At 41.0% G+C, this 16,227-nt stretch overlaps 2 protein-coding genes across 3 annotated transcripts; both read left to right on the top strand.

Annotated features, from left to right (window-relative positions):
• The first annotated feature begins 1,846 nt into the window (after positions 1-1,846).
• LOC143318142 (elongation factor 2b-like) lies at positions 1,847-9,004 on the top strand. The gene is made up of 13 exons (XM_076726155.1): positions 1,847-1,952; positions 2,993-3,207; positions 4,261-4,442; positions 4,902-5,113; positions 5,276-5,454; positions 5,620-5,725; positions 6,026-6,278; positions 6,448-6,643; positions 6,764-7,130; positions 7,272-7,625; positions 7,746-7,928; positions 8,219-8,351; positions 8,630-9,004. Exons 1-13 carry the CDS (start codon positions 1,950-1,952, stop codon positions 8,821-8,823), a joined length of 2,577 nt encoding a protein of 858 aa, XP_076582270.1. The 5' UTR covers positions 1,847-1,949; the 3' UTR covers positions 8,824-9,004.
• A 2,546-nt stretch (positions 9,005-11,550) lies between these two features.
• hmg20b (high mobility group 20B) lies at positions 11,551-15,595 on the top strand. Of its 2 annotated transcripts, none has more exons than XM_076727323.1 (9): positions 11,551-11,623; positions 11,948-12,096; positions 12,562-12,762; positions 13,235-13,355; positions 13,527-13,576; positions 13,672-13,738; positions 13,880-14,095; positions 14,401-14,533; positions 14,919-15,595. In XM_076727323.1, the coding sequence occupies exons 1-9, from the start codon at positions 11,551-11,553 to the stop codon at positions 14,929-14,931; spliced, it is 1,023 nt and encodes a 340-aa protein (XP_076583438.1). In that variant the 3' UTR covers positions 14,932-15,595. The 2 variants fall into 2 exon arrangements, with proteins under 2 accessions (XP_076583438.1, XP_076583437.1); XM_076727322.1 differs by having other exon boundaries at positions 13,524-13,576.
• Positions 15,596-16,227: the final 632 nt, after the last annotated feature.

The following is a 16,227-nucleotide window of genomic DNA, read 5'->3' as shown; positions in this document are numbered from 1 at the left end:
GAGATTTCATTTAACGCTGCAGTATTAATATTCCTTAATAATTATTTTATGCTAATAATAATGTGAGATTTTAAGTAGTTACATAGAATTTTATTTTTGTTTGCCATTTCCCCAGAGAAGTCAATATACAGGGATTAACTACAGAGCAGGTGCAGGCAGTGATCAAAAAGAAAACATTGCTTGATACGAGCATGTAATCCCCGACATGTTTGATTTATTATACTAGAATGGTACATTATGACCCAAACCAAATGGAAAAACTAAAAGAACAAATCAGCTTTTCCGCTTAATCTTCAAATGCTGCAATCAAATGACAACCTTCTGCAGTAGTGGAAGAGTTATTCAGAACGAACCTTAAGCAAAAGAACAGCAGTATAAGCATCAAAATATACTTAAAGTTCCAAAAGTGAAAGCACTCATTATGTGGAATTTCTCATTCAAGAATAACAGAGTATTTATTATTGGATTATAATTCTTGAGCAATGTGGAAGCATCACTTTAATGTTGAAGCTGGTAAAAGTGTAGCTTTTTTAACTGCTGCATGTGCTGCTGTGTTTCTTAATCTATGATAACACATCAGGATTTATTTCTTGATTATATTTTGAGCAAATAATGTGAATCTGCAAAGTAACGATAATGACAGCTGTTGTAAAATTGTAGTGGACTAAAAGGTGCATTATATGCCTCTCAAATGTAGTGGAGCAGAAGAATGAAGTAGCATAAAGTGGAAATACTGAAGTAAAGTGCAGGGACCTCAAAACTGTTCTTAAGAACATTACTTGAGTAAATGTACTGACTTACCTTTCACCACTGAAACTGAAAAATCACAACTTAAAATGTTACAAGCTACAACATCTCACATTTAGAGCTGAGATTTGATCATTTATTGAGGAAACAGATTTCATTTTTCAAAATGATCTACATTTTAAACTGGAGTGCGGACCACCACCATGTGACACCCAGACAAATTCATGCTTAAGACAAGGTTTGTGGTAAAGGCTTTTAAGGATTTGTATACCATCTGTGCTATTTGCCAGAAAGAACTGCAGAGTTATGGGTAAGGCTACAGCGACATAGTGGAGAGGAAGAGGAAGAAAAGCCGAGTGTCCAAATCTGGAGATGTAACACTCACAGGTGCTTAGAGCATGTGAGTTACACCTTTGAAATGAAGAAATTTGCTCTTTTGCTTTGTGATGCTGTGATTTTCCATGACAAACATGTGGAACATCATGGTTCAAGATTTCTATTAAAACGGTGGTGAAACATTTGTGTCACAGTTTTCATTCCTAGTGTACAACTTGAATCATTCAAAAAAAAAAAAAAAAAAAAAAAAAGATTGAATTAGATTTATTTTGGTTGATTACTGCTGTACAATCAGACAATTACTGAATTCTGAGATAAGAGAATGTGGTAAAAGCCAACTTAGACTCAGAAATTGGAAAAAGTCTTTCTCTGCCTGAATAATCACAGTCTGTTGTGAATTGAGAAGAATTTAATTTGGCTATAAAGCAAGCCATTCCTTCTTTCTTATTGGTGCAATGGATATATCAATAAATTGATCATATCAGAAATCTTTAATTAATCAGTCTGTATTATATTTATTAATATGCAGTTAAAAATGCCTATTTTAAAGCTTGCTTCACAGAATTGTACTATTAACATAAATAGGTTTACTGCTGCGTTATAATTAATGGTTGGCATGAGGAATAATAATAATGATCGCTGACTGTGATGAATAACGATGAAGTTCCTTTGACTTTATCTTTATGGGCAGGAAGCAGCGTAAGCGTAACATTCGTACGTAAAGACGCACAGTCATGACGTACGTCTTATAAAGTCCTGTTTTCTGACGTCAGCGGCCTCTTCCCTGCCTATGCCCTCGTGAGGTGGGCAGTGTAAAATTTCCTGTCTCTTTTCGCCACTAAGCGAATCCCAAACCATCCGTCAAAATGGTGAGTTTGTCGTTATTCTCCATCTAATTAATGAATAAGCGGGCACAGACGGTTTCATTAGTGTCAATATTAAGATTTTCGCACGGGCATTTTAACGGATGCTAGGCTACTTACATGTCAGTTTTGTGGATTGTGCTTTGATCAAAATGGCAGCCAGTCTGTCATCTGTGCCGTTAGTCATGCTGAGACTGTGGAAAACCGGTTCTGAATTGTGTTAATTATTTGTTTGTTAACCCAAGTTAAAACATTGGATAGTTTTTAGTGTTAGTTTGTCGGCTGGCTATTTTATGACGGTTTAAATGGCTAACAGTGGGTGACGCTACGGTGTGGCGTTGTTAGCTAACTTTTACTGAGGAGGCTTTTCGCTCCAACGTTATCAGTTGTCTCAGGAACATTTTTTGCAAATGTCGGTACGAATGGAGCTGTGTTGGAACAACTGCATTTTGAAGTACCGTCTATGGTGTCAGCAACATGTTTCTGTTGTAACAGGTTAGGAGAATAATTTGCCGGCTTTGCTTTTTTCCGGCCCTGCCGGCTAGCTTAGCAGTCAAGCCAATGTTAGCATTTAGCACGGTGTCAAAGTCTGTACACGTGGCCTGTTCTTGCCTACATATTATGCCGGTTGTTGCTTGGTTCAACCTAAATTTACCAGCGATTGATTGATTACACTGTTAACTTAGTAAATCATTGGTATTCGCTGGATATTGATAGAACTCGACAGGGGGTTGGGGGGAAAAATCGGCGAAATATAGATAATGACAACGCCACAGCTGATGGCGGATACCCAACGCCCCGAGTGGAAGTGCCCAGCAGTTCACTGTGCGTCACAACCAGTCTGCGATTTACTGGGTGTGTAGTTAGCGTTATGTCAAGGAATCGCAGTTGTATACAGACTGACACTGACTTTAACAGTATCATGAACATCAGTTGCTGTAAGTTAGCAAAACGGATTGATGCATAGTGTTTTTAAACAATCGCGCTATTGCGCTTCTTTCTTTCTTTTTTTGTCAATGTTCTAATCTGACGTTCTCCCCCCTTAGGTGAACTTTACCGTCGACCAGATCCGTGCCATCATGGACAAGAAGGCCAACATCCGTAATATGTCTGTGATTGCGCACGTAGACCATGGAAAGTCAACCCTGACAGACTCGCTTGTGTCTAAGGCTGGCATCATTGCTTCAGCTCGTGCTGGAGAGACCCGTTTCACAGACACACGGAAAGACGAACAGGAACGTTGCATCACCATCAAGTCTACGTAAGTATCTTGTAATATTTCCAACTGCCCTCTTGCATTGCCTCTTCGCTAATATTTTTACACTGCTGACGTTTGGTAGCAAGTATATGATTATCATTAAGGGTGATGGGGGCAAACATTTTTGTTATGCAGCACCTGCTCAGTCGTTTGTCTAAAAATGTGTCAGTACATAGAAAATTCATGGATCAGCTCCACTGTGGTTTTTTTGTTTGTTTTTTTATGGCAAGTTTGACAGCTGTGGTCAACTATTGCACTGTTTATTTTGGCTGTTGTGGCTATTTTTGTGTATAACACAATGCTGGTTGCATTAACTCTTTTGTGACCTCATATTGTTTCGGTCCTATCAACCAGTCAAAACTTGCTTTGCTGAAAAAGTTGGATTAAGCAGGAGGGCGTCCTTGCTTTTTCAGTTGCTTAGTGGACAGTAAAGTTGTTTTGCTCTTGCCCCAAGTCACACATATGGTTATGTCATAGGTAACCATTTTGCAAACCATGCAGTTTGTTGTGACAAAATAACTTTCTCTACTTTATCATAATGGTCTCAACACCAGTATCAGACTTGTAAAACTTGCATTTATTAAGTTTTTCAAGTCTGCATTACATTTTGTTTGTGCTATATTGTGAGATAATGCGTTGCAGACTTTTGAATATCAGACTGCATGTAAATGGCATTCCTGGACTGGGAGGAGCCCTGAGTTGGCTGGAACATATTTATGAAATAATATTGACTCGTACCCTCGCATGTAATTATATTGTTTCCAACATTTATTGTAAGTAGGACGAAAGTTGAAATCTCGATCTTCGCACAGACATTATAAAGGGATTATGCTCTTGTAATTTCTACACATCCAGTGAGAATCAATCAATATGAACATCCCTGTGTCCCTGTGGCCCTGTCACTGTAGTAATTAGTTTTTATTTTACATTTATTTTAAGTGTATCAACTCTGGAGAAACACTTACATCATGTTAGTTCTTCAGGTGGTATTTGAATGTAAAAAAATGTATGACATTTAGTATGTGACTTTGTCTAATTAGTTTTCCTGACTTGCAGCGCCATCTCCCTGTTCTACGAGCTCAGTGAAAATGACTTGGCTTTCATCAAGCAGGCCAAGGATGGTGCTGGCTTCTTGATTAACCTGATTGACTCACCAGGACACGTTGACTTCTCCTCAGAAGTGACTGCTGCACTCCGTGTCACTGATGGAGCCCTGGTTGTTGTGGACTGCGTGTCTGGTAAGGACGTGGCTGAATAATCCTGGCCAACATCAGTGTCAGTAGCAACTTTCTATTAGATGCATTTCATAGTTGAAACTATTAAATCAAATTCACAATAATGTAAAAGTTAGGCAATTTGTTTTGACATTTACTTTGTTTTTTTGTCAGACGCGCATGCTCAAAAACTAATACAAAAATATGCACTCGTCTTGGCCCCAGGGTGTTGCTAATAGTTGTCTTCAAAAGAATCTTAAGGGCACTTTTTGTTTTGTTTTTTTTCCCCTCCCAATAACTTTGCTTGCATTTAGAATGTGCACATGCTACAGGAAAACCTTACATGCTGATTAACTTTTTTTTTTTTTTTTTAAATAAAGGCATTGTTTTTCATACTATGTTTATCACTGTACAGCTTGTGTGACAGTAGATTCACAGCTTAATCTGCATTCTTGTGCATTAAATTCTCTGTTTCCCTGCCAGGTGTTTGTGTGCAAACTGAGACAGTGCTCCGTCAGGCTATTGGTGAGCGCATCAAGCCAGTCCTGATGATGAACAAGATGGACCGTGCCTTGTTGGAGTTGCAGCTTGAACCTGAAGATCTCTACCAGACTTTCCAGCGTATAGTTGAATCAGTCAACGTCATCATCTCCACCTACGGAGAAGATGAAAATGGACCAATGGGCAACCTTATGGTGAGTGGCTGACATTTTTGACACTAACATTTCTGAGCGTTTTGTCTCTTTAAACTTGTGTCCAAAATAAAGTTATCAGTTGTCAGTGGAAATAAGTATTTATTGAAGATTTTTTTTAAAAAATGCACTCATGTCCTGAGGTGGTGTCATTAATTCTCCAAGGTCGATCCAGTCATTGGTACCGTTGGCTTTGGTTCTGGACTCCATGGATGGGCTTTCACCCTGAAGCAGTTTGCTGAGATGTACGCAGCCAAGTTCGCTGCCAAGGGCAACACCCAGATGACCCCAGCTGAACACTGCAAGAAGGTGGAAGACATGATGAAGAAGCTGTGGGGTGATAGGTGAGTCTCTATAATGGAGATAGGTGCTTAGTTATAGAGAGCACCAAGTCTTTTTTTTTTTTTTTTTTTTTTCTTGTGTGTGTGTGTCTTGCATGGAATTTTTTCCCTTTGGTGTTGTGGTTTCTCTGACTATTGGTAAATCTCACACCTTATGCATTACTCTAGGTACTTTGACATGGGTGCTTCAAAGTTCGTAAAATCTGCTACTGCACCTGATGGCACCAAGTACCCCCGCACCTTTGTTGCGCTCATCCTGGACCCCATCTTCAAGGTAATAAGACACAGATTTTCTTCAAATATTGCTGCGGTACAGCACATCTAGAAAACAAGGTGGCATGGTTCAAAGTACATTTTGTATTGGGTGATTCTGTCTCATGTTAAATCTGCTTTATTTTGCTCAAATTTTGCTGTGTACCTGTAAGTGATGACTTCAACATTCTTCACTTTGACCTGAGTGACCAGTGGTGATATCCTTCAGTCTGAGCGGGGCACAGAAACAGAGCTTTATTTTAACGTCTTTGGCTTAGCTATGTTAAATTGCAGTCCACTAATTGAAATTAATTTCCTTTAGGTGTTTGATGCCATCATGAACTTCAAGAAGGAGGAAACAGCCAAACTGATCCAGAAGCTGGAAATCAAGTTGGATACTGAAGACAAGGAGAAAGAGGGTAAGCCTCTGCTGAAGGCTGTGATGCGCCGCTGGCTGCCTGCTGGAGAAGCTCTTCTGCAAATGATCACCATCCACCTGCCTTCCCCTGTCACTGCCCAGAAGTACCGCTGTGAGCTCCTCTATGAAGGACCTGGAGATGATGAGGCTGCCATGGGTATGAAACTTATTTTGTTTTGCATGAATGAACAGGAATAAAAAGTTTACACAGTAAATGCATAGTTTCAGTTGCTTGTGATAAGACCTGGCCAGGACAGCCAGGTTTGTATTTGTTGTGGTTGTTCTGGAACTTGAACTGAATGTCAGACTATTTTTCTTTTCATCAGGTATCAAGAACTGTGACCCCAAGGCTCCCTTGATGGTATACATCTCAAAGATGGTCCCCACTAGTGACAAGGGTCGCTTCTACGCATTTGGTCGTGTGTTCTCTGGGAGTGTCTCCACTGGCCTGAAAGTACGCATCATGGGACCAAACTATGTCCCTGGAAAGAAGGACGACCTCTACTTGAAGCCAATTCAGAGGTTGGTTTCACCATCTGGCCTGTTGCTGAGTTAGCTGACATGTTTTGATTTGTAGCAGTTATGTGAAGTTAATTTGTCAGATGTTGGTGATATCTAACATTGCGCATTGCTCTTTGCCAGGACCATTTTGATGATGGGCCGTTATGTTGAGCCCATTGAAGATGTGCCATGTGGTAACATCGTGGGTCTGGTTGGAGTGGACCAGTTCCTCGTCAAGACTGGAACAATCACCACCTTTGAGCATGCACACAACATGAGAGTGATGAAGTTCAGTGTCAGCCCTGTGGTGAGAGTTGCTGTAGAGGCCAAAAACCCTGCTGACCTGCCCAAGCTGGTGGAGGGTTTGAAGCGTCTGTCCAAGTCTGATCCTATGGTGCAGTGTATCATTGAGGAGTCTGGAGAACATATCGTTGCTGGTGCTGGAGAGCTGCATCTGGAGATTTGTCTGAAGGATCTGGAGGAGGATCATGCTTGCATTCCACTCAAGGTGATTAAAAGCAAAATTTGAGTAAAATGCATTTGCACCGGTGATCTTAAGAGACATAAAAATCAAATGGGTAACAGTGAAACGATTTTTGATATTGCCCCTGAAAGTGAACACTTCTGTATTGAAACTTCTTCTTTTTAGAAATCTGATCCAGTGGTGTCCTACAGAGAGACCGTCACAGCGGAGTCATCTATAATGTGTCTGTCAAAGTCACCCAACAAGCACAACCGTCTGTTCATGAAGGCCCGTCCCCTGGAAGATGGTCTAGCAGAAGACATTGAGAAGGGTGAAGTTTCCAGTCGTCAGGAGCTCAAGGCCCGTGCCCGCTACCTTGCTGACAAGTATGAGTGGGACGTCGCTGAGGCCAGAAAGATTTGGTGCTTTGGACCTGATGGAACCGGCCCCAACCTGTTGGTGGACGTTACCAAGGGAGTGCAGTACCTAAATGAGATCAAGGATAGTGTTGTGGCTGGCTTCCAGTGGGCAGTCAAGGAGGTGAGAGGACCAGAGTATGCAGATTCTGATACAATGACTAAACTTGATAAGATTCTGTGTTCTACCCAGTCATCAGTGAATATACTTGATCTACAGTTGGTGTCTCAATGTTGTCTTTAGGGTGTCCTCTGTGAAGAGAACATGCGTGCCATTCGCTTCGACATCCACGATGTGACCTTGCATACAGATGCCATTCACCGTGGTGGTGGTCAGATTATTCCCACAGCTCGTAGAGCTCTTTATGCATGCGAGCTCACAGCCGACCCTAAATTGATGGAGCCTGTGTACCTGGTGGAGATCCAGGTAAGTGTCACTGGAGATGTAGTCTGCATTTTGTTTATTCTAGTTAGGCAATATATCAGTTCAGCCCTATGAAAAAGCCTTTACTTTTCAAACTTGCTCATGTTTGTCACACCTTTTGGGGGTTGGCAGGGCACAGTGGTAAACTTTAGAAACATTTTGACTTGTCACACATTGACTGGAATTTAGCAGAATAGTTTTTTTGTCCCATTATTGACTTGCCTGTCTTTTCCCAAATTGGAGTGTTGTCTGTATGACTCGAATATAACGAATATTACCCATCTACTTTGTAGTGTCCTGCAACTGCAGTGGGTGGAATCTACGGTGTGTTAACCAGGAGGCGTGGACACGTGTTTGAGGAAGTCAGTGTCATGGGAACACCCATGCGTGTCACCAAGGCCTACCTGCCTGTCATGGAGTCATTTGGTAAGTTCCCTTTTTTTTTTAAGTGTGTGTTTTTGTTTAACTCGGGCCAACCATATAACTGCTGTACATTTGTTTTTATGTCCACATCTCTTTGGTGTCGTAACAGGGTAATTTTAGCTACCATGTGAGATCAAAGCCCCTAGCCAGTGACCAGAGGGGAAAACAAACATTAACTTTCACAGTTGTGACTGCTGCACTCACTCCTTGTAACCCTTTTACCAATAATAACGACTTTGCAGGGAAGATATTGAGGTGTTCTTTGCTCTGTCCATTCCCAGGTTTTACAGCTGACCTTCGTTCCAACACTGGCGGCCAGGCCTTCCCACAGTGCGTGTTCGACCATTGGCAGGTCCTTGCTGGAGACCCAATGGACCCTGCATCCAAGCCTGGTGTGGTTGTGACGGAGACACGCAAACGTAAGGGTCTCAAAGAAGGTATCCCAGCCTTGGACAACTACCTGGACAAATTGTAAAAGCCAGGGACCCCATGTGGCTTTTGCCTCATTCCTCCCTCCCCAACACATTGCAAGTCTACGCTGTGGGACCGGACTGTACAGAACAGTGAGCACTAATGTTTGCCAAAAAAAAGGATTGACAATAATGAATAAACTACAAAAATTGTAAACGATAAATAAAGGAAAATAAAAACTTGAATGGATCGGGCTCGTTTTTTCACCCGTTTATGGGATGATCATGTGGAAGCTTCATTTATTGTGGATACAGTTCAAAGAATAAAGGGGTGAAGAACTCAGTAAAAGTAATTTTATATTGTAAATGAGCCAAATTTGAGGTTAATGCAGTGGGGCCTTTTTATGGCCTTGCTGGTTAACAGTTTTGATGCTGAATTTAATGTGTTCAGTTAGGTTTTTTGTTTTGTTTTCTCTATATTTCAGTGCTTCTGATTTGTTCCCTTAAATGTGTTAAATATGGAGTTATGTTTAGGATGGATGCAATGATGTGCCGAATAGCTGCATATTTTAATCATACAGCTGGTTGCAAAGAGCTTCAGTTCATTCATGTCTCAATGTCCAGCAAGTCAATATTCAGAGTGTAAATTATGTGGATAAAGAACTGAAGTCTGCTACGGCCTCAGCGTGAGTGCAGCATAGGGCCAGGACAGTTCTGAAAGTTTGACATTAACTTATTTCAAGGTTTACAATGATTGTGCCATATTCTGTTTTCCACCATTAGAACTTAACCTTTTGATCACAGTGTGTCTACATGGTGTAGTCTATAATTATAGGTTGAGTACCTATAATACCAGTATTCTTTGTCAAACAATTCAGAGACATCACCATAAGCTTCTTGAGAATTGTTTGGCCATTTTTGATATTTTCTAGACCAATTCATTGAGACAAAGTGTACTAGCTGCAGCCCTACATACAAATAAAATCACTCCAACTCAAAAATACCTCAAAAAATGATGAAAAATGAAGTTATTTTAATGTAAAACGGTACATTTTCCGACAGCACCTGCAACAGACAGATACCCATGTTAATACAAAACATTGGCAACACTGGCTTAAGTCAGATGTGCAAGCCCCCAATATTACAAAGGTGGTGCTTCAGATTCAGTTTAGTTGTAGTTCCTCGCTGTGAGCAGTGAGGCCGCGTCTGAAATGACTCCCTTTTTGCTCTATAGTGCACTAGATTTACTGTTTTATTTGAGTAACTGACTAGCAAGTGCGAAAATTTGCCCACTGTTGTACCTTTAAAAAATGCCACAATGGAAGAAAAATGTCATAAGTTACTGAGGTGAAGTTGTTTTTCAGTAGCTTCCATGTCATGTGACCGAGTGACTCAAAATCCATATCAGATTACACTTGGACAAATGAGATAAAACTATTCATATAAAATATGAGAGGCACTAAAACACATCACGATGGTATGGGTCTTATTTGTCCTGAGTAATAAAACAATCCTGCATTGGTTTGGAGTCACTCGGTCTCATGACATGGCAGTTGTGGCTAAGACTTTGAACGCTACTGATTTCTATTTTTATATCCCTGGACGTCATTCTCCATGCTTTTTCTGATTTAGAAAGTTCAACTGCTTTTGGCCCGTGGTTCAGTATTCAGCAAAGTCAGTGCAGCCCTGGATGAAATGCTCTCTAGCGCCAAGAAAGAGTAATTACAATCAAACAGCTGGTTTGTATATTATCAGGCCAATTATTCAAGGGCAGGTAAGCGTCTGATCGGGGCAATTTGGGTGCTTTCAGTCATTCTGATTTAAAAAGGGCACAGTCAGATCTCAAAGTAAAAGTTTTCTATGTGATCAGTCATATATTTCATTTATGAGCACAACTTTGGTTAACATTGCGAGATGGGGTATTTGGCCTCGAGGGAATAAATGTCATAGATCTTATAATCCTGTAGATGTTAGTAAAGTTCAGTAGTGACAAAACATTGCATATCTCAGCATCACAGGGAACATTAATCCTCTGGTACACATGTAGTTGCACAAACTTCGTACAGAAAGCAGTCATTATGCAGCATTCAGGGCCAGTTGTTCTATGGAGGAACTGTACGTCAACTGTAACATCAAGAACATATCATGCAACTAATTATACTGTTACTCACCATTAAATGTGACTTTCTAATACTAACAAATATATCCGGGTATACAGTGGTTGCGCTTGCAAATTTGCATATCATAAAAGAGTGCCCTTCTAGTCACTTACTGTGGTTACTGAGGGCACTGAACATTTATGATAATACACTCACGACAAACATAAACTCCAGGCAGTCAAAGCACAAACGACCACATCTGATGAAGACTTTCAAACTAAAAGGCAGAAACGCCCTGTGACGACTGAATAGGTTGGTTCACTATGGGCACGTGACTTCAGCACGTTGACTAGAGGCATGCATCATGCCTATTAATTAAAATTTATCAAAGTTTCATACACAACCAATGACAGTCATCCATCATCCATATTATAAAAGCATAAAACAACACCTTCCAATAACAAGTACGCAAAAACATGGCATTGCTGTAAAATGAAAGGAAAGTATAATACAAATGACTCAAATATTGTGAGTAATAATAAAGAAAATCTGTTAATGTACGCCTTATTAGAATAATAAAGTATAAAGTATGCCGCTTTCGTGGTATTATTTTAACTAATTACCCGGTAATTCCCTTTTATGTTACTTTACACTCCACGACAATGCAGTCCCTTTACACCCAGCTGACCAATCATGACTCTCCGTACCGACCAATCAGGTCTCAGACAGCGTTCTCTTCCTGTTTGGCCGAGGGAATCGTTATCCGGTAAGTTAGAAGACGTTTATCCAAAAAAAAAAGTAGAAATAGTTCTATAAAGCTGCCATTCTCCGAAGCGAATAAACATTATTGCATACGCGAATACATAATTTCTTGTATTTAATTTTTTTCTTTGTGAACAGTTAGCAGTTTGGCTAGCTTTTTTGAGTGAATGTTGTCCGTTGTGTTTGTACAGCTCAGTGCGAACAGTTAGCTGCACCGCACTGCTAGCAGTCAGGTTAGCTTAACAAGCGGCTGCCCAGCACAGAAAATAAGGCTGAAAATTACTATTCCTCGCAGCCTTTTTTACAAATCCCCTGTTATTCTACATAGACGTCTTCCCACGGTGTAACCTTAACGGAATAAGACCGTTTTTACACTGCGTTGTACGGACGAAGATCATGGGAGGGATCAAACAAGAGCAGAGTGATGCTTCGCAGCAGCCCAAATCGTCACATTCAGCAGATCATCCACAAGATGAGGTGGGTACAGCTACATCTGACCAGGAGCAGCATAATTTGTTAATTGCTTTAATTTTCCCTTCTTAGTGTGAGGAGTAAGCCTGTGAAGTTTTGCCAACAAATCATTAGAATTGTATTTTAGCTTTTTATTCATTCAAGGTAGGTTGGCTTAGCACATACAGTTGAGCAGAATAGTAGAAACAACCTAACACACACAGACGGTATCAATAAATACAACTGGAAACTGACCATAAACAGAAAAATACTCCTCACTTCAATGTAATTCAATTCAACATTACCACTGACTACAGCCTTCTGTAACTGTTTGAACATATTCTCAGTACAACCTCCATGAGGTTGGTAGGATTCTGTGTATGTAGCAGAGCTGAAACAATGAGTCAACAATGGCAGTTTTCTTCTGAGCAAGGAGCACAGATTAGTGAGCAGCCCCTGCCGTCATGACGGTGTTGTTCCCCGTCTCTGCAGCCAAAGAAGAGAGGCTGGCCCAAGGGAAAGAAAAGGAAGAAGGTACTGCCAAATGGTCCCAAGGCACCGGTAACGGGATATGTCCGCTTCCTCAACGAACGGCGAGAACATATGCGGGCCCAATACCCTGACTTACCATTCCCAGAAATCACCAAGAGACTCGGAGCAGAGTGGACACGATTAGCCCAGAATGACAAACAGGTACTCATTCAAGTTTTGCTGGTATGCGTGTCACATGTATTGGTTAACATAGTATATTCAGTAGCCCATATCACTGTGAGAACTGGGTATTTAATGCATCTGGGCCAGTTGAGCTGGTTTCCTCGGCTGCACACAGAGACCACAGTCAAGAGCAGAATTGCAGATGTTATCTCTGACTTTTACTGCAAGGAGCACCATCATCTGTCTTGTTTACTTTCATAAAGACGTTGCAAACATCAAATCCAGATGTTGGATTTGTTTTTTTAAAAGGTGCTTCTCGTCAGCGGTGTTTATCAGCTCCATGGTTGTCAAATGTGCGTGCTGGCAATCGTTTTTATAATAAAATGTACTACATGACCAGTTTTCAAAAACATGCTTGTAATAAAAGGTTTCAAAAAATCAAGTAACCGTCAGTTAGCAAGACAAAAGTATCCCTGAGAAAAGCAGCACAATGTTATTTGTGCACTGACAGCGCTACCTGGACGAGGCCGAACGGGAGAAGATGCAGTATGCTCAGGAACTGAAGGAGTATCAGCAGACGGAGGCCTATCAGATCACCACTGCTAAGATACAAGACAAGAGGATCAAGAAAGGTGACAACCGAGCTCTGCTTATGTAATATATGCCATGTTGGTTACTGTTCACGTGTGAATATTTTTAGAATAACCACCACATCACCAGGGCACATAGCAAGATACCATTTATTTGCTGCTTCATTACTCTATGCCGTGCAAGCTGTAACATACACATGTATTTTTCAGAAGACACTCCATCTGTCATCATCAGCACTAGTTCAGAGTCATCTTTATCAAAGGTACGTGACACATCCGCATATTGTCACTGTATATTCTGCAATGTCATTTTCAACATAGACTTCAAACTGTTAAATTGTCTGATGATGTCTTTTAGGCTTCTGAGCTCCCAAGCAGATTCGACATCCCTATCTTCACAGAGGAGTTCCTCGATCAGAACAAAGGTAACGAACCACTTTACATGGCTCAGTAATAAAGCATAGACAGAACTGTGGCGTAAGTTCCTTTTGACAATAAACATCATGTAAGACATAATCTTTTACTCTCATCAAAATTCTGTTTTGTTTCTCTCTTTGGGGTTTCAGCTCGAGAGGCTGAGTTGCGACGGCTTCGTAAGGCCAACATTGAGTTTGAGGAGCAGAATGCGGTGCTTCAACGGCACATTCAGGACATGTACAAAGCTAAAGAGCGCCTGGAGGCTGAACTGGGGCTGGACGAGAAGCGAACCCAGGCTCTTCACCAGCACTTGCTGGCTATTAAACACACTCTGGTCAATAGCCTGTCAGCAGTCCCTCTGCCAGGTCAGCAGCCAGTTGGCTATATCTAGTCAGAGGAGAAAGGCAGTATGGATGGATATTAGATAAATCTATTGCTATCAGGTTATATTTGTCATGTTAGATAGATTTTGTTTAGTCCTGTAGTATAAATGCCTTGACATTGCTAACATAGTCAAAGACCAGTCCACATGAGACTTCAGTGTCTTCAACATCAGTATTCATCATGCAGTTCTCAGAAGAATTGGATTTCCATGTCAGTGCTTAAATCCCATGATGTGCCACCTTGAGAGGATGTGTGGATTTAATTGTTCTGTGTCTTTCCTGAACAGGTACAGGTGAGACAGCATCTCTTGGGAACCTGGACTCGTACCTGAGTCGTCTCAGTGGAGTGCTGGAGGGAAACCCTCACAAGCATCGTGCCCTGCTCACCCAGCTTTGTGAAGTCCTCTCTCATCTGGACAGGTAATCCATATCAGCCACATGCACCCTGGTTCTTCCTCTGATGAATCCGCCATCATTCAGCTATGCATCTTTTCTAACTCTAACCCCCTAAGAGGGGATGGTTTACCATGAGGTTGGATGCTGAAATACGGCTTTTTAAAGCAAACAGGTCTGTGACTAACATGAGAGGCAGTCAGGCGGCATGACAGCCATGCAGATTTTAGATGAGTGATTATTACAGCCTGCAGTGAACTGGGTTAGGTGCCTGACAAAGAGCAAGTTGTTTTTGAAAACTTCCTTCAACATCACATTATTATTGGACCTCAGCCCCACATGACTTTCTGTTTACTGTGTTGAACATTCTCAATCGATTTTCTTTTAACTGCATGCTTTAATTCATTATCAGTGAGAAGATATGAGGAGGCTCCCGCTGTAGACCCTTTCATTCCCGCAGCAGAGGCGGCACATGGCAGGCTTGGTGGTGTTGGTCAAGTCAGTGCCATTCAACAGAGCATGTGGGTTTCTCGAGGATAGTAAAGGCAAGGGTACGAACACTTCAAAAGACTGCACACATAATCCACGTGTACATGCCTCTTCTCTATGAATATGTGTATTCTGTAGAATATGTGTATTCATACACATGCATTTTTGTGAATGTAAATCTGTGTGGCAGTGTTGACGGCTTTGACAGTTCAGGAATTTCATCAAACGTAATGTATTTTTATCTCCTCGACTGCTAACTCAGTTCATTTGGTTTGGCCATAACCTGGTTGTGTAGTATCAGCAGTTGCTACAGGCCCCATGACCTGTCCAATAAGACAAGCCTAATTATTAGTTTACAGTAAATGCCATTTGGCATTTGGTGGTTGGGGAATGTGAACGTAGTGTTATTTAGAATGCATGAAAAAAAAAAACTGGAAAAGGTGAAAAACGTTGGGGTACTGCATACATACAATGACTTTACATTGATAATAGCAGGTTGTTGAATGGAGAAGCAGTTTCACATGTTGGAATATTATATATATTTGTGAAGTATATTTGTATTTTCTGAAATGTTCATTAAACCATACTGAAAATGTTTCCAACAAAAGATAAATGTGTGCAATTTTACTTTTTAAAAAATAGTTTTGAGACGCATCTAATTATTTAAAATGCCCCATCTCAACTTTTAGTTAAATCATGAAACTACTTGTTTTCCCCTCTCAAATATGCAAGGCCAGATACGACTGGACGAATTGGAGAAATATGCTTTGGTGTGATTTTTGGTGAGCCAGCGTTAGAGAGAGAACGTGGAGATGTAGGAGATGTTGTGGTCCAGCAGGGGGAGCTGTTGGCCCACACTGGAAAAAGCCTTGACTCCTGGGGCAGCGTTTTAAGTCACATCAGTCTGATTGTGTACGTTTTTATTTGACTGGAATGATGAAAGTGGGATGACCTGTGCAACACAGTTTGAGCCTGATGATACTCAGACACACGGAGGCACAAATGAATCTATTTAGCTTTTTCTGTGAGTTTAGGAATCCGCAGTTCGTTTGCTTCCAGTCAAGAGCCACTCAACTCCTGCATCATTCATGTGCACCATTATTACCCTCTTACAGAAAAGTCCCTGCATCTCCCTGAAATTGTGAAATCTTAAACTCTTGAATTCCAGGTGGATGCAGCCCAGTACGTGATGACAGTAAACACATGATTATTAGCATTTCAATGAGGCTGCC

Source organism: Chaetodon auriga, chromosome 3 (genome assembly GCF_051107435.1).
Source record: "Chaetodon auriga isolate fChaAug3 chromosome 3, fChaAug3.hap1, whole genome shotgun sequence".
NCBI lineage: Eukaryota > Metazoa > Chordata > Actinopteri > Chaetodontiformes > Chaetodontidae > Chaetodon > Chaetodon auriga.
Note: the sequence above shows the minus strand (reverse complement) of the source record. Positions and strands in the feature narration are given on the sequence as shown.